This window comes from Nanorana parkeri, unplaced genomic scaffold (assembly GCF_000935625.1).
Source record: "Nanorana parkeri isolate BGI_ZX_2015 unplaced genomic scaffold, ASM93562v1 scaffold3, whole genome shotgun sequence".
In the NCBI taxonomy this organism is placed as follows: domain Eukaryota; kingdom Metazoa; phylum Chordata; class Amphibia; order Anura; family Dicroglossidae; genus Nanorana; species Nanorana parkeri.
The window spans coordinates 6149195-6177146 of NW_017306271.1; the positions used below are offsets into that span (position 1 = coordinate 6149195).

At 41.2% G+C, this 27952-nt stretch overlaps 1 protein-coding gene across 1 annotated transcript; it reads left to right on the forward strand.

Moving 5' to 3' along the window:
• Window positions 1-27952, forward strand: CRYM (crystallin mu). Its single transcript, XM_018565880.1, has 8 exons — window positions 1-262; window positions 4325-4475; window positions 8955-9017; window positions 13953-14054; window positions 16400-16583; window positions 24470-24591; window positions 27662-27746; window positions 27930-27952. The coding sequence occupies exons 1-8, from the start codon at window positions 96-98 to the stop codon at window positions 27950-27952; spliced, it is 897 nt and encodes a 298-aa protein (XP_018421382.1). The 5' UTR covers window positions 1-95.

The following is a 27952-nucleotide window of genomic DNA, read 5'->3' on the forward strand; positions in this document are numbered from 1 at the left end:
CAGTAGTTGATGATTGCAGGAGGGGTTGATCACTCAGTCTCTTAGAGCTCTGGGACTGAATTAGGACAAGTTGAAGACGTTGTTCACTTGTAAACATGGGTGAACAGCCTGTTTTTCTGGGGCCTGATGTAGTGGAAAAGTACTTGGACTACCCAACTCTGATCCCTCTGCTGGAGAAGGCACTGGTGAACTTTTCTAGCGGCAGTGAAGGAGGTGTTATACAGCCAATCCGGACCATTGTGCCAGTTGCAAAGCACAGTGGGTAAGTTATAGCATAGAAAGCAGGACTTTCTATATTGTTCCAGAACTGCTGGAATAATGGATTAAAGAGACTCTAAACTCAGGAGTGAAATCTTAAAAATGCATTCAACTGCCTTAACTATTAACAAAAATGTAGCTTATTTCTGTATCACTCGGCTGTAGATCCTCAAATCATCTCTGAATTCATGCCGACACTGTCCTTCCTTCTGGAGGGTGGCTACTTTTGTTCCCCATGGTCCCTGTGTGTGTTATAAAGTAGCCACTGCTCCTAGCTCACTGTTGTGATGGACTACAATCTCAAGTTTAGTTTACTAATTTGTATTGAGATTGTATTCCTTCACAGGAGCGAGCTTGGAGCGGTGATTACTTTACAACACACACATGGACCATGGGGAACAAAAGTAGCCACCCTCCAGCAGGAAGGACAGTGTCGGAACCAATTCAAAGATGATTTGAGGACCTGCAAATGTGTGATACACAGGTTTTACTGTTGATTTAACTGACTTATGCTTTACTCTTCTACACACATACTTACCATATGTGCAGAACATACACAAACTGCACATATACTAAAGCTGCTTTATACTAGTAGAATTTAATTCAAAAATATTTTTTTTTGAGTGGTCATTCGATTCGGTTATTGGGTATAATTCAACAATCATTCTCGACCATAGTGTGATGAAGAATCACAGGAGAAGGATGGAAATTTTTTCTCGAATGAATACATTTCTAAATGTAAATGTGATTCATGGACAGGAAATAATATAATTATTGTAATGCACATGTGCTTGGAAAAGGAATATTATACCAAATTCCTCTCTCCCTCTTTCCTGCTCAGTTGTCCCTCTTTTTGGTCTGATGTACGGAAATTAATGAAAATGTACCTTTTAACCACCAAAAGTGATTTTATCTCTTAATTATCTTGTTTACTATTTTGAAAAGCCAGTGAAAAGCCAGTGTAAAGTAAAAGTAATGGTGGGGGGAACTATTCTGGGTTTAACCAATCAGTTTTGGGATATAAATTTTTAATGGTACACATAACTAGGGGTTGGCAGGGGTGCCAAAAATACATTGGGATGGAATTTATCAAAACTGGAGCAGAAGAATCTGAAGCAGTTGCCTATGGCAACCAATGAGCGTCTCTTTTCAGCCTGTCAGGTAAGATTAGAAAATGAAAGAGATAAGCTGATTGGTTGTCATGCACAGCTGCTCCAGATTTTGTCTGCTCCAGTTTTGATAAATTCCCCTCAAAGTGTTGGACGGTGTCTCAGAAAGTTGGGAGGTATGCTTCCGTGGCATCCCGAAATCAAACGTTGCAATGTGACACATTGGCATGGCAATTGAGTGAAATATCATTGAAACTTGTTGAGTCCATGATGATACTAATAAATGGTCTGATGAATGAATATGCTGCTTTTTCGTATGAAAATGTGCACAAAATTCTACAGATGCAAAGCCAACTTTACTATGAATCAATGACACAAGAATGCTCTTAAAGTGCTAATAAACCCTATTTCTTTTAAACATTTAATCAGAGGAGGTCCACATTTGCATTAGGTCAGGGGGTGGGCAAACTCTGGCCCTCCAGCTGTGATGAACTACAAATCCCATCATGTGTCTCTGGGAGTCGTGGCTTTGAGAATCTTGCAATGCCTCATGGGATTTGTAGTTCCACAACAGCTGGAGGGCCAGAGTTTGCCAACCTCTGCATTAGATGCTGCTCCTCCCTCTCTTTCTACCTTGTTCAGCCATTCCCATTATCCCTGCCCTTGCTTTCCTGTTTTTGGGTGTCCCCTGTGCCTGGCAGGGTCCAATGGAGCCCCCTCTTTGGCACCCATTTGGGTTTGCTCCTGTAAGAAGACTACAGCCTGACGTGAAGGACACTACTAACCTGACATGCACAGGTAGCTTGAGAGGACACAGTTAAGAAATGTCTCTGCTCCTCCTTCGATGACACAACATGCATACAAGCTGGTGGAATGCATGATGGGATATGTATTCCCAATTAATGTGATCTAAGGACTGTTAATGGCGATATTAGTGCACGTTCCCCGACCCGAAGTTTGGGGAAGTGGCGCTTAGCAATCCAGAGTATGTGGCAGCAAATTGAGAGTATTGTAAGTGTTTAGGAACATCGATGAACGAAATGGATTTCTGTCCTGTGCTGCATTAATGAATAACTATGTGTCGGAGATAAAAAGGGCACACGCTTAGTACTACCTTAACAAATAGCCAACAGCACATAACCAAAGCTCGTTACTACAGTCCCCTAACAACTGATTTACCCATACAACTCATTTAACGGCAGTTCTCACTGGATCTGGTAGGGAAATGAGTGCACAAGATCTGGGCATTAATCAGATAGGTAAAGAAATTCCACTCTACTCACTTCTAACTATACCATGGGCATTCCTTTCTGTAGGTTGACACATTATACAAAGGGGGAGTTTGTCTCCAAGTTGGAGTTTGTATAAAGAACAAGTCATGTTTTGGAAACTTTAAAGCACATCTCCTGGCAAACCAAAAATCTACCCTTGCAGTGAGACTACCTCTGCACTGCAGGGGTAAAGACACTTTTACTTACCCCCTCCCCTCTCCCCTGGTGGTCAGCACTGACCTTTTTCCCCTCCACTCCAGATGTAAACGATCTATGCAGGCAGGGCCATCCCTAGTTTTTTTTCGACCTGAAGTGGCGGGGGGTGGGGGAGTGGAATCCCGCCGGGCTCCTTGGAACCAATGTCACTGGTTGCCAGGAGCTCAGCAGGATGCCAGCAAGAGCATCCCAGGCTGCTAAGAGCTAGGTGGAGAGATGTGTATGGCCCTTACACATCTCCCCGTCTTGCTGTTAGCAACCTGGGACGCTCTGGCTCGAAAGGGGGCGGCAGACATACTGCAAACATTGTGCAGCAGAGCAGCCATGCCGCTTTGCCTGCCTCCCGAGGCAACAGCCTCAGGCTGCCTCATTATATGAAGCAGCCTGCTTTAGACGTGATGACATCAGCTTTAGGCTCCATTTACACCTATATTTTAGGTGCCATTAAGTCACACGATCAACGCGTCCAGGGATATTGATTGATTCCTAACCGCTTGTAATCATATCACACACAATGAAATGTGGTGTGCATGCGCTCAAATTAAGGGGCTGTCACACGATCATTAACTTGAATAGGTGACAGCCGCTGCTTGTAAACATCAGATTTGGGAATCCTGCTGCAGGAAATGACAAGTTCCTGATGCAGGAATCCCTAATCACACATAAAATATAGGTGTAAATGGAGCCTTTCTTTTGAAGACAAGTTCCAGGCTTTGAAACCTGTCAAGTCGGAATGTTTGCATGTACACCTGTCATGATGTACACATTGTTGGTGTTACAAATTCCTTGATATGATCATTATAGTCCACCTAAAAAATAAAGAATACAACTGGGGTTTAGGGGCTAATCTGACATGGACTGATAGGAGTCCAGATATTTAATATCCCTAGTTATACTACTTACATTTAATCATTTAGATTTGTAGGAAGAAAAGCAAAGCGTCATCTGAAGAATGAAAAAAAACATTTAGATTTGTGAACTGCTGGGATTTCTCTACTTTTGTGTTCCCAAATTACATTAAAGAAGAACTCCCAGGCAGAAGAAAACGTAACCCTTGCTCTGGGGCTAACCCTGCATTGCAATGAGCCTCAGTCCCGTGTGGTTGCTAGATTGTTCCCTGCAGCCCCTCCCCCTCCGCTCCGGTGATCTAAGAACCGGTGAGTCATCACATCGAATACAGTGTATTAGATGTGGGGACACAGAGGGACACTCAATCACCAGAGCGAAGGGGAAGAGAGGCTGCAGGGACCAGTCCAGAAACTGAGTTTTGGGCGAGTATATCTTTGTTACTTTAGACCCTAGACCAAAACTAGCACTTAACCCTTGCAGTGAGGGGGTAGATACACTGAAAGGGTTGTTTTCGTCTGCCCAGAGTTCTTCTTTAATTTAGTTCCCGGGGGTAAACAATCTTTTTGTCCAGAAAACGCATGAATTGTATGGGAAAATCGGCATGCTTTTCTATTTTTTCAGGTTTTTAGGAGTCATGCCTGCTTACAGCACAGTGGATGATGCCCTAACAACCAAGGTCGTAACATTTTATGAGAATAAAACCGAATCTGAAGTTCCATCTCACCAGGCAACTGTTCTGTTATTTGAACCATCAAATGGGAGTCTGAAGGCAGTAAGTATAATGCGTTTTCCTGCACCATTTATTGTACAGAGCAGTGACTTTTAGCATTTTTATATCTGGAAATTCCAGTAGGGGGAGTTGTTACCATTCTCTCTGCAGGGTTTATGCCACTTTGGGTTTACTAGAAGGTTTCTTGATTAGGAACTAGTTAAATCTTGTGCGTAATGCATTGTTTTTCTTTCTCTTTCTAAATACATTATCTCAGTTGATGCCACGCTGACATACTGAACAGTCATTTTCAGAAGTAGAAGAAACTGCTTATCTTACTTGACAGATTATTTCTGATTCTCAGATTAGCAATAGATTACTTCATTGTTAAATAACGTGAAAGATTAACGTAGAAAAATGTGAATTACAGAAATGCTAACTGTATGTTTAATGTATAAGTAAAGCTCTCCATGAAGAATGCTTGGCATAAAGAAGCTGCTATTGTGTTTGTAAATCATTTATTTAAGGTTATTACTTCCAAATACAGATGTGAAAAACAAATGTCAGAGGGGGTAAGGGAAAAAAAAGGAGGTCTGCAGTAGAAATCGGTACAAGAAATGAAATAAATGAATGGGCACAAAACGATGTAGTTTCCTAATCATATGTAGAAAAAGCACCATAAAAGCACACATAGCTTGCCTACATGTACATATGTACCGTCGACTTAGCCTAGGATGGTGTCTGTGGACACCTTGTGGGAAAAGGGAGGGGGCAAGAGAAAAGGAGAACCGAAGACAGAAGGGGAGGTAGTAGAGGCAGATTACAAGATAGAAAGAGACCAAGAAGATCAAACCAGAGGAAGGTACAGAGAGCAAACACAGGGCAAAAGAGGAAGAATAGCGGGGCTAAAGAAAGAAGGAAAAATCAAGAACTGCGCCCCCTGTTTTGGACCAGTCCAAATTTTTTATATCAACTTTGTCGAATGAGATTGCGGTTGGTGGTGGTTGTTTGTGGAGGGGTGCCTATATTAATTTTAGTTATAGTACAATTCACCTAGCTTGCTGTGTTTGGTCTGAAATGTCCTATATTATATCTAAAAAAATGGATTATGTCAAGTCGCAACAATCCTTGGAAATTGATAAGCTACCGTCCTTGAAGCACATGTAGCACCTGTGCTAAAGCTGAAAAGATGCTGGATTTGATTACCATGTGTATATTTCTCCCCGATCACTCTATCTTAAACTGGCCATACACTTTACAACCATTGCACGACTTTAATCTTGCGATGGTTGTAAGATAATTTAAAGCTCGTACGATCTGCCCATCTTGGACAGGTAGATTGTGCTTGCGATCATCGCAAGCCCGAACCGCCCCGCTTGCGCACACCGGCACGTGCCGCATTTGTCTTACGAGCACGCCACAAACCCGCCGAAAATCTTGCGATTTTCAGCTAATTTTCCGACGTGCTCGTAAGCCAAAAGACGTGCGATCGTACAGTAGAAACAGTCGCACGCCTTCCATACGAAAAAATTAAGGATTCAAGTCCTGGATAACAGCGCTCTCCTGTGGTGTTGGGGATGAGTGGTTTTGTGTTGTTCAGAGCTTTCCGGGTGTTTGTATGACTAAATCTAGGCTGTATGGGAGAGGAAGGTGTAAAAGTGGGTGTGGCGTGCAGCTTCTGTTCAACATGGACCGGGGTGTCCAATTAGTATAAGTGCAAAAAACAGAAAAGAAGGGTCTGAAGCGCAACTGCCCTTGGGGTTGGACAGGTGAAAAAAATATATATAAAAAAAAAATAATAATAAAAAAATAAATAAAAAATAATAATAATAAAAAATGATAAAATTAAAAATAGAAATAAGGAGCTGGATGGACTTGGGTATGCAGGGTTAATATTACCCGGTGTTCTCTCCGCGACGTGTAGAGTATCAGGGGTGGAGGGAGAAAAATAAAAAACAAAGAAAACCAAGAAGTGCAAATGAGGTGGAGGAAAGTTTAAGCGGTGTGTGGTGCATATATCAACTCACCGCGAGATTCTTAAGGAAGTGTGGTCATCGGCGATGGGGGTCCCTGTTGGAGGCAGTGTCCGGCGGTCTCCTCTGGGGTTGGGTGCAGGGTCTTCAAATGCAGAGCCGGGGTGCGATTCCGTCGGGTGCCTGTGTGTAAAACCTGCTGCTGGGTTGCTGGCCTGCTTGGTTGAAAAATCTTCGGTGTGGGTCCGTCCCTCACGCTGTGCTGGAGCGTCTGGTTGGATGGTGAATGATGGTTGTCGGTCCCATCCACTGTTTGCAGGGGTCCGGTTCGTTGGCGGGTGGGGAACGCCAAACGAGTGCTATGTTGGAGGGAGAGAGAGCAGTGGCTCTCTGTGCGGGGTTGAGATGAGTGACGCAGTGCGCAGGCGCCGCCGAGCGACGGCAATCTTGCTGGTCTAAACTTGGATAGGATAGGATGCTTGTGGTAGTTACGGTGGTCTTAGCGTAGTTTCGGTAGTCTTGGCAACGCGTTTCGAAGCTCTCGTCTTCTTTCTCAAGCCAGGGTAGCACGCCTTCCATACACCTGCCGATTATCGTACGATCGCGGGATTTCCTGCGATTATCGTACTATAATCGGCAGGTGTATGGCCACCTGTATATACACATTTGTGAAAGACAATGCTAAGTTGAATAGATCAGATAAACTGTCGCAGCTGACTGTTCAGTATGACAGGTACATGGATCACAGATGCATGCAAAAATGTCCTCAAATCCTTATTTGAGGAATAATAACAGACAGATGACAGATAAGAACTTGATAACTTCCCTGAGAATGCCAGAAGGCCTGGTTTTATCTAAGTTTCATATTTTGGAGTCATAGTTGTTCCCTATGCTCACCACAGCTAATGCTCAGCATTTCAACTCTTTTGATTACTTTCATTGTTAGGCACCAATCTTTCCTGTCTTTGCTCTGCTCTTGGCCCACATCACTCCAAGGTCACTCCATACGCATTGTTTGCTTATCCAAACTTGGGACAGATAACCACCCGGTGTTCAGAGCAAGTTTCTCAATCACAATATACTGTATCTATACTATGATGTATAATGAAGAACACTATCCACCAATCACAATATAAGCTGTGCACCAGTTTACTGATGCCGCAACCTGGAGACCAGAATGATGACACACCCAGAATGATGAGCCTCTAAGTTTAATCAATTAAGGACCAACAAGATACAGTATAACATAAAGCATTGCCTTTATCATGCATAATACATTTTTATGTCATTATGGCATCACAAATAAAAATTAGCAGTTTATTCCTGATTTCACAATAATTAGTGGAGCAATGCTAGTCATTCCTTTATGGCCCTGCAGCCATCAAGGATTGTTGGTTTTATAACAAAAGTACAGCGTAGTGTACTGTAGCTAAAACATCAAATTATGCATTCAATTAACAGAAATGTATAAATGTAAACGTCACGAGACAAAGAATGTAACACGACAAACAGAATAGGAAAAGGGATGTGAAGGAAACACTGCTTTAAATAAAATGTTTCATCCTCCAACCTGGCAGCACCCCTTTTCACACTGGTACCTACACTCTTTCTAAACAGAGGTAGTTGAACATCGTCGTATATTTTGGGTTAATTATTTAACCCAAGGTCGGTGATAAATGTAAAACAATAGGTCGACTTTAATTGATGCCTAAAGTCATCAACAATGAACTTCTCTTATTTGCTTCGTTTTGGTCTGTTAAAACATCATGCAAAGCATTTTGTTTCTGTATATCTTTAAATAAGTAGAAAGTGGCGTACCATAATCTCACGTTTAGTTTATTAATTTAAATGAGATTGCAGTCCATCACAGGAGTGAACTTGGAGCGGCGACTACTTTACAACACACACAGGAACTATGGGGAACAAAAGTAGCCACCTTCCAGAATGAGCGAGAGTGTGAATTGGGGAAAAAATGCTCTCCTAAAGTAAAACGCATATGTTCACTTTGAGTTTTACCATTCTGCTACATTGCATAAAAGTCGCACTAATCTTGTATAATTTTTATCAGCAGACTTTGCTGGTTATACTTTGGGGTAAATATATGATGGTGTGCAAAACATGTAAATGTTGCACTGGGAACAATTTCAGAAAATGATTTTTTTTTCTCATATTTACTTTTTGTTCCCAATACAAAACCAAGCAAATAAAAATTGGCTACCAAATTAAAGCCTTGTTTGTCATGAAAAAAGCAAACACTAATATAGATTGGGGTAAACTACAAAAGCTAAAAAATATAACTTGCGGAACTGAGAAATTGCCATCATGAAAAAAGGCTCTGGAACACAAAGAGATTTAGTAAGAAAAAGGCCTTGGGACTCATGTGGTTAAGAAGAGATTGTTTATGTTATAACCTAACATTTTTCTACTTATGAAACAGCTGAGAGGCTTTACAAAGCATCTTTGGTTCTTAGTATATATACTTGCAATATTTTCTTGCAGTATCCCCTCAAGCTTAAAGCCCTTTACAGACATTTCTAACAATTTTTTTGTTGTTGCTTTATTGATCTAGGTAATCAATGGAAAAGTGATCACAGATAAAAGAACAGCAGCAGTTTCTGCAATTGCTACGAAGGTAAAAAATGTTGATGTAACTGTTCTGTCCTTAAAGTACATCTAGAGGCTCCTGTTCGACAGTCTAAAAAAAATACCAAATCCAGTTACTATGGGATGCACAAGCCCCATAAGGTAAGGCTTTACATGTTACCCCCAACCAGACACTGCTGTCTACAGTGGGAGTTGGTTCAGCAACAGAGGCAATGCTGTAGGCAGGACTAGGTATGGCCAGATACTGATTAACAAGTTACAGGTCTGGGAATCAGCACTGACGATGCTGATATACAAGGTGACAACATCTTGTCACCCACTTTAAACAGGCACAGAACATTAAGGTAGCAACACTGCTTTGAATTTAGGAGCAGTGCAGTATCATTGCTACCCTATCACTGGAAGCTTCGATGGGTGGACTTCAATGGCAGGATCAACAAGCTAGTATTTGTGGGACTTTGCACGGGGGACTAAGAAGAAAATTGTAATTTGGCATATATTTTATTGGGTCATACTACCTTTTAAGAGTGTATCCAAACTTTTTGAACCTCTGTTTTTATTGCTTATGTACAAAGTCTAATGAGAGCACCTGATGAAAGGCCCAAGAGTGCAACATCCTATACTATTGATAATAATTCATAACGGGAGAAGAAGAAACAGCCACCATGTTTCGGGGGCTCAAGCAACTCCCCTTCCTCAGGGCTACAAATTAGATATAAATATGGTTTGTAAACAAATGATTCCTATGTACAAATTAAAACATATCAACTCGTATATAGATTAATATAAAAACCATAGCAAAATTCAATGTAAATAAAAAATACTTAAAAATATGTTTAAAATGATCTCACTAAAAATGGAAAAATTAAATAAACAGTCCCCACCCCAAATAATACATTAAAATGAAAATGTTAGCAATAAAATGCACTGGGAGTAGATAAAACCAAAAATAGAGTATAAATACATTTAAAACACAGCCTATTAATTTTTCCAGACATCCATCAGAACCTAATTAGCAGCAAAAAGCTCCTCAGAAAAAAAGTGTTATGGGCTAAAAATTTACTCTGAGGGTCTGTTCACACTAGAAGCATTGTTGGATGCACTGCCTGCCTTTACCACCACAGCCCCAACACAAAGACAAGGCAGCGCAGTGTGGTGCGAAGCGGAACAACTACATTGCACCATGTTGTGCCGATAAAACTTATGACATTTCAATAACGTTCTAACAAAAAAGTGAACTACAGGATGCGTCAGCATGCAGGCTTTGTTCAGCCAATCGTTTTCCACCCGGCTCCAAAAGTTGATTGAGAAACCCGGTGGTGATAATGAGCTGTGGATGGCCAGCATAATATATAAGGAGCGGCGCAAAAAACACAACCAAATATGCAGAAATAAAACAACTTGTTAACATGAATTGACATGCTGGCATGCTGCATTTTTTTCTCAGTGCACTGGACCGCACCACAGGTTACCACACGGCAGAAAAGTATACCACTCTGCTGTGCAGGGAACTGAATGGAGTATAACGTTTGTACACTCCATATATAGTTTAAAAAATGAAAAAAGTAAACAGTGTGATGCTCTCAGACCTCCTCCCGCCAGAGCTGTCACAACACACTAGTCCACCCACTAAAACAGAGCGTTTAAGCAGGTGAGCTAGTGTAAATGAATTCTAAAGAATGATTGTTACTTCCTACGTTTTTTTACTTGGCCTTGTTAATTCAGTTTAATCCCTGTTTTACTTTACCTATTTGAAGAGACCATGGTCTAGTATAGGAGCATTGAATTAAAATCAAGGAAGTGCGTGAATAAAATTTTAGATCTCAATCACGGCCCGGACAGTACAGTCACTCAGTTCATGTCCATAGAGCAGTCTGCCATTTAGGCTGCATTCATACCAGCAGCTGCACTGCAACGCACAGCTGATGGTGTGTGTTCCCAGGCAAAGTGCTGATGTGCCGATTGTGGTGCATCGCACTGTTTATTTTATTTTTGTTACTTTTATGTTAGAAGTCCCCATCCCGTGTACATACATGTGCATGCCCTACATGCACATGTTCATTAGAATCAGATTGCGGGGGCGACAGACTTGGTTTTAAAATTTGTTTCCATTTTATTTGTTTTCTACTTTAAAAAAAAAACTTTTTTCATTTAACTTGCTATCACAAAGGGGATACCAAGCCCCTATGTGACAGCATTTGGAGGTGACAGGTTCTCTTTATGGAGTCTATTAGGCCTCTGATGTCTCGCCTGGCCTCCAATACATACCATCCAGCACAGGAATGTGTATGTTCTTCTGTTTACCAGGCACTTCAGCCAGCTTCTGACAGCTGAAGCAGAAAGTGCTGAGAGCAGAGCACTTCACACTTCAGTGAACACAGTGCAGATCGGAAATGGATGTTCCCTGGCCTACTCCCTCTCCCCATCCTGGCACTGTTTGCCATGGTCCCAGGCTCCCCAGGTATGTGGGGAACCCAAAATCCACGGCGGGGAATGCAGGGGGGGCGCACAACAGCACTCTAATATAAGTGATCTGGGTGGCTGTATGACGTCATTGGTTGCCAGGACGCCATTGGTTTCTGAAATGGAAGGAAGTCTGCGCTAGGTTATGGCTGGCAGTTGAAAAACACTGGCCTCGGAAGTTATGGCTGTCAGCCAGCCATAACTCAGGGTCAGTCGATGATCGAGGTCCGGACAGAACCACCATTCCCTCCATGTCCAAATTGTGGTCCAACATTTAGTGACCCCTGGTCTAGTGTCTGGGACACATCATTATTAGCATGACCCATGCCCCTAGTAGTATTCAGCTCTGACCTTTTTATTATAATAAAATATTTATATTATTATAAATACTATAAATATCACTGCACAAATAAATCTGTTTATCCATTAAAGGCTATACAAATCTGCTATAATGTATGAAGCATTTGTGTGTATACTAGGTCCTATAAATAACAGGAAGATATCAGAGCCCCCAAGGAGTTTGGCTATACCTTTGAATGAAAAACTGACCTTGAAGTCACAGTTTCAAGAAAGATGAACACAACTTGCATATCAAATGCACTGCTATATATAGGTCTAGAATCCTTTTATTTTTCTTTATAACTCTACCAGTTCAAAATTCAATAGACCGAGGATGTTACATACAAAGATTATGTGTAGTATCATTGTGGTGAATCATTATGTCCTTTATTCGAGATGAAGGCATACCAGTTAAGATTATGATTTATGTTCTATTTTTGTTTCTTTAATATTCTTTCCCTTTTTATATGATTTTTTTATTTTTGAAATAATGCTTGCATTTTGTTTTTCAATTGTTCAATGATATAATTAGAGAATGCTCTAGATTTAATTTAAAATATACTTGACACTAATTTGCCTAAAGGATAACTACAGTTATAACAAAATTAGATCTAACTTCTCAGCCTCAACCCTTTCTATGCTTTAAAAATACCTTCAGTACAGGCCATAGATTAGCTCTTATTTGAAACCTATTTATTTTTAGGCCCTAACGAAGAAGCCATCTAATTGGATACCTGCTGAGAAATGGCTTCTCCATTAGGGCATAATGAAAAAAGACCACTTATGCATAACTTGAGAAAAGACCCGGTAATTTGGTGTGGGACAGGAGCCCTGCCCATTCCACTGGTCATAAGTTTCAGTCCAGAATGCTAACCATGATTTGCAGTCTGTACTGAAGAATGTTAATGGCATGGGGATGACGAGAACAGTTAGGTGTTGGCAGTTAGGGTTAGTACTCAAAGGACTTTGTTTTTCTGGCTTGAATGTGTGTTTGAAACAATTGTACTGCTGGTTCATTTGGGGAAAATTTAACTGGGAGTTAAGTATATATAAAGGCAAAATATTTTTTTAGTTTGGATAGAGTGGGAAAGGGTTAGACCCACTGTTTGTGTCCCCATTGGGAAGATCCAGCCCCCTGTTTGTTCTGGTGACCATTGTCATTGAGACAGAAGGTAAGGGGAAATCTAACATTTTAGAAATGCCATGAGAGCAAGAGGTGAGGGTAAATCTTGTTGAGAACCAATGTTCTGGTGCCAACCAAATGAGATGGGCATTTTCTTCACTTTGGGAAAATTTCCTCTTACTTTTTGTTGCATCTTTAGAACAAGTAAAGGGAAAATTGCTTAGCAGGACACAAGACAGCAAAACATAATCTAACAGGGGTAATTAACCTTACCCATTCTGTAAAAAGCTAAAAACAGGTTTTGGCTATGCATAGACTTTAAGTGCTATGGGTTAATATGCGTTGAATGTGCATTTATGCATTTTTAACCGAGTCTAATTGTCTAAAAAAGCATTTCTCAACCTTTTCCAGTCATGGCATCAATTAAAAGTATGCAAAATCTTGAACCACCTCAGTCTAAAATGTAAAAAAAGAAAATAAAGAAATGTAAAAAAGATGTGTGCCCCCCCCTCCAATCCATACCAGACCCTTATCCTACATAGGGGTCTAGTGGGGTTTTAAGGAGTGATCCCCATTCTTTATATGGAGGGTAGCCTCCTTTTCATATCATAGCCTGCACCATGGAAATGCATGGCACTGTGCAAAAATTTCAGGGCACCCCTGAGGAAACCCGATGGCACCCCAGGGTTGATAAAGGCTAGTCTAATAGAACAGTACCAAAGCTAGCCAAAAACATAAAGCATGAGCTGACCGTCCTGCAATGTTGCAGGTATAACTTCTGCCCTAAACAGCAATTCACTGCTCCTTCAAGAGTTCTTACTTAGATAAGGAAGGGAGGAGGATTGTACAGATCTGTCAGAGGATGCACTATAGATATGTTTGTCACCCCAGGCAGCCAAAAACAGCCACACCAGGAAACTGCCACCGAACATCTATTGGCACTTTTATTTGCTTGCTTTGCTGTACAAGCTTGTTGACTGGTTTGCATATTGAAAAAGAGGAACTGATGTCTACTGTTGCTTCATGTTTGTATTTCAGCTGCTGATGCCTTCGCCTGCTGAAGTGCTCTGCATTCTGGGCTCTGGAGCTCAAGCACATAGTCATTACCAAGCCTTTACACAGCAGTTTTCTTTCAAAGAGGTAAATAGGAACCATCATTATAACCTAGAGAAATTGATGAAGTTGCATCTGCGGCTAAGAATTGCTCATATTGAAGCTCTGCATTGCCGGAAATACAATTAAATCTTTCATTTCTCTGACAGGCTGGGATTCAGTGGAACAAAATGTAACTAATCACTAAGAGTAGTAAGTAATTTTCATCACAAAATATCAATATTGCTTTGAATAGGGACATCAGAAGTCGAGGGGAGAGGGGAGGAGTGCATTGCATTGTGCCAGTGCCAATTTTTAAAGGCTAAAAGTTGAAAGGCCTTTTAAGCTTTTTGAATACAGAACATTTTTTTTCTAACTTATGAATTTGCGGTAGAGAACACAAAAATACACACAGCAATACACAGATTTAGAGTTTTTTCCTCCATCAGAGGTTGATACAAGTCTGTTTTTGTTACCTGGAAACTAGAGCAAAAGGGACGTACTGTCCATGTTAACTGATCTGATTGAATCATTTAAATGAAACAAGGAAAGTGGGCAACTGCTGCAATGGATCTGCTCCAGGTAAAGCAGAACTCCAGAAAATTAAACAAGGTATATAATTTCTCTGATAGAACAATCTTTTGTTTTATTTGAACACTGACGATATAAACACTGCTTATCAAAGTTCTTTCAAAAGTAACTCTACCCTTGGGCAAACAGGTCCAGTGACCTGATTTTTTCATAGTGCAGGTAAGCAACACAGCTAAGTCACCTACCTGCCTTCCCTATACCTTTGTTTGTAAAGAAACATATTTAAGAGGTGGTGGGGTTTCTGTGCTCAATGAAATTGTCTAGATGCAGGAACATTTTCAAATAAGCTCAATGGCTCTGGCAGGACAGCTCCCAAAAAAACAGGAAGTGACTGGGTGCCAAACCAAAAGGTGAAAGAGTACTTCTAAAAGTGCTTCTAATTGTTCACAATTTGATTAAACAAAAACAGCCAACATGTCTCAGGAGCAACATCACTCCCCCACTAGGGCCTATAATGGAATAGGGATTTGATCTGACTCCGAAGATACTTTAACCAAATGGATCTATATATAATTTGATATTTGTATATGCTATAGGGCTGTAATTGTAATAGGCAGCCATTTGATTACTCTAAAGTGACACTAAGCTCAGGAGTTAAATCTTCAAAATGCATTCAAGTACTGTACCTTAAACAAAATGGAGGGCGGCTACTTTTGTTCCCAATAGTCCCTGTTTGTGTTGTAATGAAGCTACTGCTCCAAGCTCGCTCCCATGATGGACTACAATCTCACATTTAGTTAACTAATGTGTATTGCGATTGCAGTCCATCACAAGAGCGAACTTGGAGTGGTGGCTACTTTACAACACACAAAGGAACCATGGGGAACAAAAGTAGCCACCCTCCAGAAGGAAGGACAGTGTTTGGCACCAATTCAGAGATGATTTGAGGATCTATAGCTGAGTGGCGCACAAAGAAGGCTGTGTAAAGCAGACGGGTCTTAAAGTGAAAAAGACATGTAGCTAGCTTTTAGTATTGATTTATTGACCTCTTTAATTATGTCATCCTCGGAAGTCAATAGATAAAGTTTGATTGTAATATCTAAAGGACACAAAGAAGCAGTTTTTCCCTGTAATGTTATCGACCACACATTTTTCTCCATCAGGACTGCACTCATCGCAGAAAAAGCTTATTTATACATTGTCACAAAACTGTAGGCCAGATAAGAAACAGAAAAACAAGAAAAAGTGATGTAAAACAGAGGTGATCCAAGCACTGTGTGTTGCTATTGGCACCAAAACATGTATGCCAACAGGGCCAAGGACAGTCAGACGGGGGAAGAAAGAGCTAGTTGATGCTGGATGTTCTCCAGGAAGGAAATAGGTAAGCTCTCTCTGACTTGATGCACTTTGTGAGAACCTCACTGTGTGCAGTGAAATCAGAGTAAGCATTTTCAGGACAGAACGGCCTGTACAACTGTGCACTACTGGAGTTCAGTTGTATCCAACTCAGATTTTATGATTTAAAATTATATTGCCATTTATATTTCTTAAATGTAGACATTGACTTATGTTCTGCTGGCCTGGCATAGATATAAACTTTTTTTGTTCTACTGTCTACACAGCAGTTTTAGAAAAATGCAAATTCTGGAGATATATTGTGGAACATTTTCAGCTTTTTTCCTAGGCATAAGCTGTAATTTTTCTTGGACAGAAGAGCATGACATCTGGGAATATTTTTTCTGTGCCATATTCTGTAGTACTATCGATGCTGCCCCAATAACCTAGTAAATCACCTTTATCCAAGCAGAAAGCAGACTCTAAAAATACTTCTTCCGCTAGCTTTCTCTCCTCTCACCCTGAAGGTCAAGATTTGGAGCCGCACAAGAGAAAAAGCTGAAAAATTTGCAAATGCTGTGGAAGGAAACATATGCGTGTGTTCAACCCCGCAAGAAGCAGTGACGGGCGCTGATGTGATTGTCACAGCTACGATGTCTACTGAGCCTTTGTTGTATGGTGACTGGGTCAAGCCAGGCGCGCATATCAATGGTACTGTGGCACATTATATTTATTTTACTAAGAAACTGATGACAAGTATACTCATTTTCTTAATATTTTACTTGACAGGTTTTGTAGACTGCAACTGTAATTGCTCCTGGGATACGGATTAAAGGAGAACTCTAGTGGTTCTCAGTCTTAGTTAGACTAGAATCCTGTATATTCTTTCAAAACCTTCCATGCCCCAACAGTAAAAAAACAATTGATACTCCTACAATAAAAGTATGGGTATGCAGAATATGTATTTAAAATATATTAAACACACACAGAAGAGAAAGTGGGAGTAAAATAAGCCTCATTGTTGGTGTCATTGGCAGGATTAATAACCCCTAGCATTGGTGTCAGTGCAAGTACTACTTCCGCCGCCCCCCCAACATTGGTGTTCATTGCCAGTGCTGCTCCCCCCCCCCCCCCCACCTTGCACTAGTGGTCAGTAGCACTATTATGTAACACCCCCCCCTTTGAATTGTACTGTCAATGGCAGTATTTTTGAATCCCACCCCCATATTGATGGCCAGTGTGACTAATATTTAACCTCCCCCCATTGATAGTCAGAAGCAGTATTATGTAACTTCCCCCCCCCAATGTGGAGGTCAGGGACTGTGTTTGTTTTTATTCCCCCCGCATTTGTGGTCACAGCAACGATGTCTACATATTGATGGCCAAACTGTGTTTGTTTTTATTCCCCCCGCATTGGTGGTCATTGGCTGTAAAATCTTCCCTCCCCTTATTTTTTGGGTCTCTAGGCACCACATTACCATTTGCTGCTGACTTTGCAACAGATTCTGTTAATGCTGTGGAACAGAGTGCTGACATCACTGTTTCGGCACTTCAGAAGCCCCTGTTTCAGCATGTCAAAATGTAAATAATGAAAGAAGCTGAGAGATCTGTGTTATTCAGTAATAGCCTCTGATTCTTTGCGGACACTTCAATCCCGAATCTTAAGCATCTGACAGCTCTCACAGAGTACACAAAAGTGTTTAACTGTTCACAGAAATAATAATTTAAAAAAAAACAGCGTGGGTTGCCCCAACCATTCATACCAGAATGTTAGGTCTGGTAGGAATTGTAGAGGGGAACCCCAATGCCAAACCCCCCTCCCCCCAAAAATTTGGTGGTCCCCCTAAAATCCCATACCAGACCCTTAATCCAGGCAGCAGCCTGGCAGGGCAGGAAAGGGGGGGGGGGGGGGGGGCGAGTGAGTGCCCCCCCTCCATCCACCATACCAGGCCATATGCCCTCGGCATTTGATTTTTTTGGTTTGGGGTTCCCCTTAAAATCCCTACCAGACCTGATGAGAGAATTTGAACTCTATGGAGCAGTTTCAAATTTCCTCATCAATTTCCAAAAATCTACGGCCCTTAATGTGTCGGTTTCCTACTCCTGGGCCTGCAGTCGGCATTTTCTTTCCGCTGGGACGCGGAATCACTAGGGTATTTAGGCACCATTATACCTGCGGACCTTTCCCGCACCTTCCACCTTAATTTCCCTCCTCTAGTCAAGGAGATTAGGTCGGACCTCGCGAGGTGGCATGCTGGTAAATTCTCATGGTTTGGTAGATGCAATATCTTGAAAATGAATGTCATGCCGCGCATTTTGTATCTACTGCAGACTTTGCCGATCCATATCCCACAGGCATTTCTTAAAGCCGTTAACAGTGCATTTACACACTTCTTGTGGGCCCACAAACCTCCGAGGATAAAATCGGCAATTCTGCGTAGGCATAAATTCCAGGGAGGTATTGGCATGCCCGATGTGATTAGATATCATGCAGCGTGCCACCTCGCTAGGGTACTTGACTGGTGCCGTCACGGCGCGATTAAACAATGGATAGGACTTGAAAGATCGGAGGTGGGGTTCCCATTATCGGCCCTTCCGTGGTGTGAGAGTGGAGTCCCGATACCAGTGAAATCCCATCCCACAATTGGACCGACATGGACAGTATGTCGCAAACTTTTCCCCACTGGAAATATATCACCAGCTCCCTCTCAGATGTTTCCGATCTTAGGGAATCCTAGCTTTACGCCGGGATTGGAAAACCCAGGCTTCAATACATTAACTAAGACAGGCATACATAGGGCACAGCACTTTCTTCGGAATGATATTTGGGTGTCACTGGAGGAATTGTCCCGTGAGCCTCAGTGGCTTCCACTGAAATTCTGGGAAAAGATTCAACTAACCCACTTCCTCAGATCCTTGCCGCTAGCAAAGAAATTTGTGCGGCCACTGACGGACTTCGAACGGGAGTGTACACAGGACACACCGTTGCGTCATGGTGTGTCCTTGGTTTACTCCTTGTTGGACTCCCACCAGGAAGGTGCTAATCCCCCACATGTCCCCTACCTGTGAGTGGACAGTAAACAAACTGATAAGCTCATCTCTCGTTTGCACTACTTTCTCTTCCTCTCGACATGATTCTTGTCAGCAGATAAACTGATTGGCTCCTTGTGCTGTTGTTTTCTCTGCAATAGACTAATACCAGGTCAAATGCCGATACTTACATGGCTAGCATTTAAAGAAATAAATTTAATGATGACTTTGTGCATTACTTTGTGATATTTATGCCTATCTTAGTTCAGCTTTAACGATTGTGTATGTGTCAACCTGTGGTGAGCACTGTAAAATACAATGACTGAACATAATTTTAGCTGTACTGAATTTTAAACTTCACACAAAACGAAAGCATACTGGATGGTTATTTTGCTTATGAGAAAATTGGTCCCATTGTGTGTGTTTAGTTTTATATATAGTTTTATGTTAACAGACAATAAAATGAAGTGTTCAAAGAACAGAACACCGTACATGATGTGAAACACGGAGGAGGCTTAGTTTTGTTTTGGGACTACTTTGCTACATCTGACACAGGATGCCTTTTAAACTGGCAGGGCACAATGAAAAGCTCAAGACTTTCAAAGAATTATTGAGCAAAACGTACTACACAGTGGCAGAAAGTTATGTCTCAGTCACCAGTCATGTGTCCTCCCAAAAGCATAATGACCGAATACATAAAGCCATACAGCTGAATGCACAAATGAATAGAAAAGAACTATTAAGAAGTGACATTCTCTGAGCCATGATCAGAATCCTATCCAAGATATGGAAAGAGCTGAAACATGCAGTCTGGAGCAGGCACCCTTCAAATAACCTGTTGGATTGGACAATTACTTTTGTCAGTTTCAAGTTATTTCACACAAAATTGTGGGTTCTTCTTTTTGCATGGCAGGGTAACAACAAATGTGTCCATGTCTGCAAATGTATATACTGTATCTCTTAGGTTTGGCTAATGTTTTTTTTTTTTCTTAAAAGATACTTACCTGTTAAGGACGCCATTTCAGTCTTTTTTGACATACTGTGAACCTGCCTTGTCATTGAACAAGCTATGTTGACCATGCCTAAGGTTAAAAGCTTGTTAAGACTATTCTTGTATGCTCACTAGGGATGCACGCAAATTTCAGCCACCGAAACATAATGGCAGAAAATGGCACTTTTGGCAAAGCACCATCTTTCGGCCGAAATTGCAGCGCATCCTTGGTTTTTCTCCTCCCCACTGGGCGCTGCTCTGTGTCCCCTCTGTGGGAGGAGAGCTCAGAATCCTGTGACAGCAATGACAGCTGTCTCTGCTCTCCTAATCTGTCACAGGAGGCCAAGCGGTGCAGGGGACGAGAACGCTGTAACCACCGGCGTCTCTCCTCCGGCACTGCTCAGCCTCCCGTGACAGATTAGGAGAGCAGAGACAGCTGTCATTGCTGTCACAGGATTCTGAGCTCTCCTCCCGCACAACCCCACTCAGTCTCCTGTGACATATCAGGAGTTCGGCGGTGTGGGAGTAGAGAGAGCTGTCACAGGAGGCCGGGCCAGAGGAGTCAGCTGTCAGAGGAGATCAAGCTCTCGTCCCTGCACCGCTGGCTCAGCCTCCTGTGACAGCCAGTGAGGATGGAGAGCAGGTACAAGCACTCAGCGATCAGCGATTGCTGAGTGTTTGTAAATTGAGGACATAGTATGTTTACTGTGTCCCCAATTATGAATGAATGGGAAGTGATCTACATCATTCATGATTGAGGACATGGTAAACATACTATCTCCACAAGTTATGAATGAACAGGAACACTCAGTATAGAGGCTTCCTGTTCATTTATAACAGGGGCTGTAGAAAAAGAGATTGAGGACTCTGTCTTCTCAATCTCTGTTTCTATTTAAAAAGGGAAATATCAGCTTGTGTTTTTTTTATAGTGATTGGCCTAATCTGGAAAAGATCTTTACTCTTCCCAAGCATTTTGCTCAGCAATATCCTATTGAGGAAGGGTTATTTTAAAAGTGGGCTGCCCTTGGGGTTCACTCGGTCTGCAAAACCCTCCACCTCAGTGGCTAAGAAGACATCATGTTTCTCCAAGCCTCTGAGTCCAAGGCAAGCTGTGGCCTTTAGTGTGGGGGCCTTTGTGGCCACCTGGCCTCAGTGTATTTCAGACGTCTGGGTCCACAATGTGATTTCCAGGGACTGGAATTTCAATCTCTACGTACGCTCTGCTTTATATTTTCAAACCTGTCAATGTTCCCAGACCGACCTTCACTTTTCATAGCGGATTTTCTACCATACGTTCTTAAAGCCTTATCAGTTCTGGATTCTTGTAAGTGCATTCATATACTTTAAAAAAAAAAAAATTGTACTTGAATACTGCACTTAGAGTGTTCGCCTCCTTTCTCCATTTGTATCCCTTGTGAGATACCTATAGATACACGCTGCCGGTGCGGGCGTTGAGGCGTTGGAACAATCAAGATTTAAGATCAAATTACATCTGATTGCCTGACTTGGAGACTAAAGGAGAAGATGGATTATTAGAACCTTGGAATGTTCCGTTTTTTTCTCAATCAGTGACTGGTTGGTCATATTTTGGAGGATATTTATCAGGGAACCGAACGGATTATCCCTCTGAATATCACTGAGAGAGGGAGATTAACCATTCGTATCCCGTCACATATAAACTGCAAAGATTCTTAAAAATTGACTGCTTGCTATATTGCTGAGACTATTCCGCTTTATTCTTTTATTTTTTTATTTATTTTTTTAAATTTATTTTTTGGTACATGGTTGGTTTTTATATTATTTAACTCCCTGTATACACTTTGAGGGGAGAATTAGAACATATATTTGATTTATTAATTCATATTTATTCACTGCCTATTTTTGGTCACTGAGACACTAACGAGTGTGTGCATATTATTATTATTAGGAAGATTATATTTTCACGATTAGGTATTTGAAATCACTACCGTTGTCTACTAGATCAAGTTCACACATGCAAGAGTGTTAAACTCACGGGTTATTCATATAAGGGTTGCAACTAGGTTGCTGTATTTGTTTTGTGTTACGTTTGTCACAGATTACTCAGAGCCACACTAAGTGATCGTGGGGCGTTTGTCACACAACAATTATTGATGTGGGGTGGATGAATACAAGTTTCACGTATCACATGCCTAAATAAGAATTTTGGATATTTCCACACTGATTATGGCTCTCTCTTGGAACTAAGAGATTGGTCCATATTGAGGGTTTGATCATACACGTATCGATCACACATTAGGATAGAATATTTGGTTATTTGTATAGATGTTCGTGTGTTATTCATGATATTTTCCACTTTGGAATCCACATTTATTTAGATCAAGCGCAACTAATTTACCATATCAGACATCTTTTTCATACATAGTTGCTGCTGGTCCTATAAGCTATTTAGAACCTATTCCTAGCGCAGTGTAGCTTGGAACCAAATGTTCCCACAAAAACTAAATGACCTCCTAAGCTGCTTTGGTCTTGTTTCTGAAAAAAAGAAAAGGTTTCATATTTTTTTTTCTCCATCTTCCTCCTAGATGCAAATCTTCTAAATGAAACCTGCTAAGTCAGCCTTTGCTTCCTTCCATCTGGAGTACTTTCTAGCCTCTATGGACATCAAAGATGCCTACTTGGATGTCCCCATCTTCCTGGCACATCTATGCTTACTGTGGTTTGAGGTGGGCACTCATCTTTATCAATTTCTTACCCTTTCCTTTGGTCTATCAACTGCGTCTTGTGTTTTCACTAAGGTGCTATTCCCTGTTCTTTCCTTACTTCACTCGGGGTATACCTATAGATGGATTCCTGGATGTTCTTATTCTGAGAAAACAGCCAACATCCTTCTGACCTTTCAGAGCCTGCAGAGGTTTCAGTGGATACTAAACCTGCAGGTTGGAATTATCTTATTATTTGGAGTATCTAGGCCTGGTATTGGATACAGCCCTGTCCAGGGTTCTCCTTCCACAGAACAAACCCCAGACTGTCTGCCCCCATGTTTGGACTCTAGAGTCTAGGAGCCATCCAACCCTCAGATTTTGCAAGAGGGTTTTGGGCTTGATAATGGCCTTCTTCGAGGCAGTCCCATATGCCCAATATCATTCCAGACTGTTGCATCTTAACATTTTGGCAGACTCTGTATCACTGCATTATCCTGAACAATATAACCAGGCTTGCTCTGGCCTGGTGGATGGAAAGTCCTGTGCTGGAGTTGGCTAAGTCCTTACTCCCACTGATCTGGAAGATCCTCATGATGGATGCCAGCCTGTCAGGTTGGGGAGGAGAACGTCCAGAATTTCTGTCCCAAGGACCCATGTACCATCCTGCTTCTTGCTCTCTGGCTTTAACAGCCCGGCTGTTGAAGTCCAGGTACAAAATGATAGGTCCCTATTTGATTTGGTTATCCCTATGCTCTTTAACGCTAGGAAGTTGACTTCTTGCATCATGGCACCTGGAAAGCAGTTTTCCTCATGGTGCAAGGAATTTCAATTCCAGGCAGTACTCAATTGGACTAATCCTCTATTCACTTCAGTCTGGTCTGAATCAACATTTAGCCTTGGGTACCATCAAGGGTCAGCCCTGCTGCTTTTCTGCTTGCCTCTCATGAAGACTGCTTGCCTCTCATGAAGACTGCTTGCCTCTCACTCCTTTTATGAGTGCCTCTGCACAGGGTGTTGCACTCTTTGCTCTAGCTGTGCATTCACCAGTGACACCAAGGAGTCTCAGCCTTGTTCTGCTGGTTCTCCAGAAACTGCTTGTGGAGTCTTTCCGGGATATTCCCCTGTCTACCTTCACTCACAGGTAAAAACCCTTCTTGTGCTTTACAGAAACAAAGTTATCTTGAGGACTAAGGCCTCTTTTTTTCCCCCAAGGTGGTTTCCCGCTTTTTCCCTTCCCAGGACATTGTTCTCCTCTTTGTCCTGCTCAGATTGCAAGGCTGCTTCCTGCTCTTCTGTTTATGTTGATTACATTTACCAAGTGGATATTTAGGCCTCATCTGATGCTAGTACCTGAGGTGGCTTTGTTTTTTGGCTTTGCTAGCATTTTGTTTGCCCATCCTTCAGTTAGATTTGTTTTGGAAGTTCCTATGTACCTAAATTTCTATCCTGTATCCCTTAATGTATGATTAAGAAAATAGGATTTTTGACTTGCCATAAAATCCTTTTCTTGGAGTGCATTAATGGATGCAAGTTCCCTACCCTCTATTCTTATGATCCACTTCTACTATTGCTTGCTACTAAACTGAGGCATGATGGCCCTGGGAGGGGTTATACTAGGCTGTCCTAACAGCTTTTGTTTGCTGGTGTCCAATCTCCTGCAGGCAGCAGCAAACGCCCATGTATCTATATTACTATCCTGTAATGTACTTCAAGAAAAGGATTTTATGGTAAAAAAATCGAGGGAGGGACACAGGAAGTCATAACCATTACAATACAAAAATTATAATTTTACATACTATAAATATGCCTTTTCTATGATGTAAGCATATATATTATACATATTTCTGCTTGTTTTGGTATGAGGTGAGAGTTGATGCAATATTGTTTTTCAGCACTCGGGGCTTGTAGGCCTGACTGGAGGGAACTGGATGACACTCTCATGAGGAACTCAGTGCTTTATGTGGACACCAAGGAAGCTGCTCAGAATGAGTCTGGAGATATAGTCCTATCTGGGGTAATTGAAACAGGTTGAGGAGGTAGAACTGTGAATGTGTTGCTCTGCAAACAGGTTAAAAAAGCATTACACAGATTTTCAAGGGTAACTGAAAAATATTTTTTACTTGCAATAGTGGTCAGTAGGAAAAAAGAACCGTATACATTGGTTGTCATTGGGAGGAAGTATGTCCCTTTTAGATTAAGGCTAAGATCATTGATGCTAGTGGTTTCTTACCTGAAGCAGAACACAGGAGAAAAGTTTAGATAGCTTCAGAAACTGGTTGATTTGCTGAGTACACTATGGAAAATGCCTTGGATGGCATGCAGGTCAGCTGGCTATCATTGTACCATTACTAGACATGTAACCCAGCAAAACATTTGTTTAGTTTCGTATTGATTCAGATAATACTTTCTTTTGTTTTTCGGATTTCAGATCCGAAATTGGATTCAGTTCGTTATTTAGATGTTGGATCCATCCGAAGTTTCCTTTCGGAACGATCCAAATTTTTGTTTGGAAACAAAGTTACATGACCTTGCCTGTAATGCAACCCCCGGCAGCCAAAAAAATAAAAAATCTGAGTGGCCAGAGAATAGTCACATATCTGATTTAGTTTATTTTTGAGCGAAATTTAGACAGGTCCAAATTTTGTTAAAAGGACATTCGGATTCGTTCTCATTTGGACGCGTTCAAATTCAGGCATTCGGATGCATGTGAATGTCTGAATTTAACGAAATTTGTACGAATATCCAGTTAGATCGAAATTAAATTTATATGTCTGAACATGTAAATTTCAAAGTGTGAACTGTGTACACAAGGGATGCTTACAGCTTTAACTCAGCATACATCTGAAATGCTAATATTTATGCCAAGATTATAATTAAAGGGAAAATAGATTGGGAGAAAATTGTTTCTTTTAAGCTTTTACATTTTTACACCATTTTATTTTTAATGAGGGGGGGAGAGAGAGAGAGAGGGAAAAGGAGATAGTAATGGGAGACTGGGGGGGGGAGATATTGGAGAATGTGAATGTTTCTAAGGAAATATATGTAAATTACAAATACACAGAAATTTCCGTAATGCTAAATACCACTTTTAAATTCAGATTTGTCCTTTAATGTTAAGAATCTATAATGCAAGATATTAACATAATCATATTTATATTTAAACAAAGCCTTGGGTATCGTAAAAGAGCTGCCTGTTTCATATGCTTTAGATTCTAATTAGAAATGAAATTTTAATTTCTGTAGGTGCATTTTCCAATTTTAGCTGATTGCAGTTAAAGGACAAGTCCAGGGAAAACCAAAAAAAATTAATATACATGCAAAGTAAACAAAATGTGTCTGTTCAAACTAACTAACAAATTCTACACAATGCAGTTCCATACAGTGGTGAATCCTCTGCTAGCAGCAATCTATGCAATCTACTGCAGGTAGTGCTCCCTGTATACATCTCAAGGTTTCAGTTTTGGTTGGAATTACCATTAAAGGGGTTTCCCACTTTACCCGTAGAATTATCAAATCCATCCTTTAACATTTTAAAATTAAAATAAAGTTGGCACCTCTTGCAGGTTTGTATGCCTTTTTCTCTGCAACTGAGCCTACCTCTGATGTTAACTTTATTCCTGCATGTCGTTGGATGGGCAGCAATGCAAAGGTTCCCAATGCTTGTTAGCTTGTGTATCAATTGTAAAAAGTTAGTGGTTCAAATACAGAGCTTCTGCTGAGAGACTGAAGCATCATTTTAGGCTTTCTGCAGCATCCAAACTTCTAAAAAAATGGAGGTCCATTAAAGGAAAGCTTAAGGACAATTGTGCTGAAGTTTAATTTATGTTTTTATTAAAATTCCCTGAAAACACACCAGCTGTACTGCCAAAGGCAAGTCAATACCGAATAGATACACTTTGCTTAATCCTATAAATTCCATTATGAACAATGGTTTTTAAAAGCTGTATGAGCCTTATGCAACAAAATAATTACGAGTGCAGCATCATGCGCTAACATGTATTTTTTTTTCAAGAGTGCACAGATATTGGGTAATTAAAGAGGAACTCTGGGCAGAAGAAATCTTAACCCTTGCAGTGGGGCTACCGCCACCCTGCAAGGGTTAAGTGCACCTTTTCATCTAGAGTCTAAAATAACAAAGTTATACTCATCAGAACCTTGGACCTGACTGGCTTCTAGACCGTTCTCTGCAGCCCTCCCTCTCCCCTCCGCTCTGGTAGTCTAAGGGAGCCTTTTTCAACTAGGACACCATGGCACACTGGTGTGCCTTCTAACCTCCTCAGGGGTGCCTCAACATTTTGTAGTAGTGGGGCTGTGATGCAAAGGTGGAATGAAGACTGATGTGAAAGGGGCTCCTGATGTGAAATCAGGGGACCTTGATGTGAAAGGGGGGCTTCTGATGTGAAAGGGGTGCTCCTGATGTGAAAGGGGACTACTGATGCAAAGGGTGACTTTGATGTGAAGGGGGTGGTGTGGAGAATTTTTTATTTGAAGAGATGGGCTCCCCCTTAAAATCGATGACATTTTAGCCTGGGGTGCCTCATGATTTTGCATACGTTTAAAAGGTGTCGTGACTAAAAAATGGTTGAAAAACGCTGGTCTATGGTCCTGTGAATCATCACATCCGATCCAGCGTATTAGATATGAGAACGTCGAGGGACATTCCACTGCTGGAGCATAGGGAGAGAGAGGCTTTGTGGATTGGTCTAGCAGGCAGGTGGGTCTAGGGTTCAGGTGATTATAACTTTGTTATTTTTGTCCCTAGATTCTGCCTGGAGTTCTTCTATAAAGTATATGTGTATCTATTGCTTAATTCCTTCTGTAAAAAGAAATTAAAAAATTGAGTCTGCCCAAAACTGATTAGCAGTCAAGGATGGGCACTGGTGAGCAGAAGTCTCACTTGGAGACTCTTATTTAAAAAAAACAAAAAACCTAGCTCTTTGGGCTGCAGACATCTTGAGATAAGGAGAAAGTGATTCAAAGCAACAACAATTACCCAAAATTGAAGTAAAAGTTTGGATGGAGTGCCAACATCACAGAATGGGGCCGGGCTTGGCATTCCATAATTATGCTCTTTTGTTTTTCAGGCATCTGTTTATGCTGAAATTGGTGAAGTACTGAAAGGGACCAAACCTGCTCTGGCAGAGAAAACAACAGTTTTTAAGTCAGTAGGTAAGATATAGAGAAGAATTCCTGAATATCTCATCCTTTATAGTATGAAATCTGTAACATACAGCACAGTGTATCATACAGCACAATACACAGATCTAAGCTTTGAGGAGGTGGAGCACACTGGGTAAGCGGGAAGGGTAAAGTGGTAAGTATAGCTTCTTCTTTTTTCCTGATCTTTGCTAGATCTATTATCTCTCCCAGAGTGA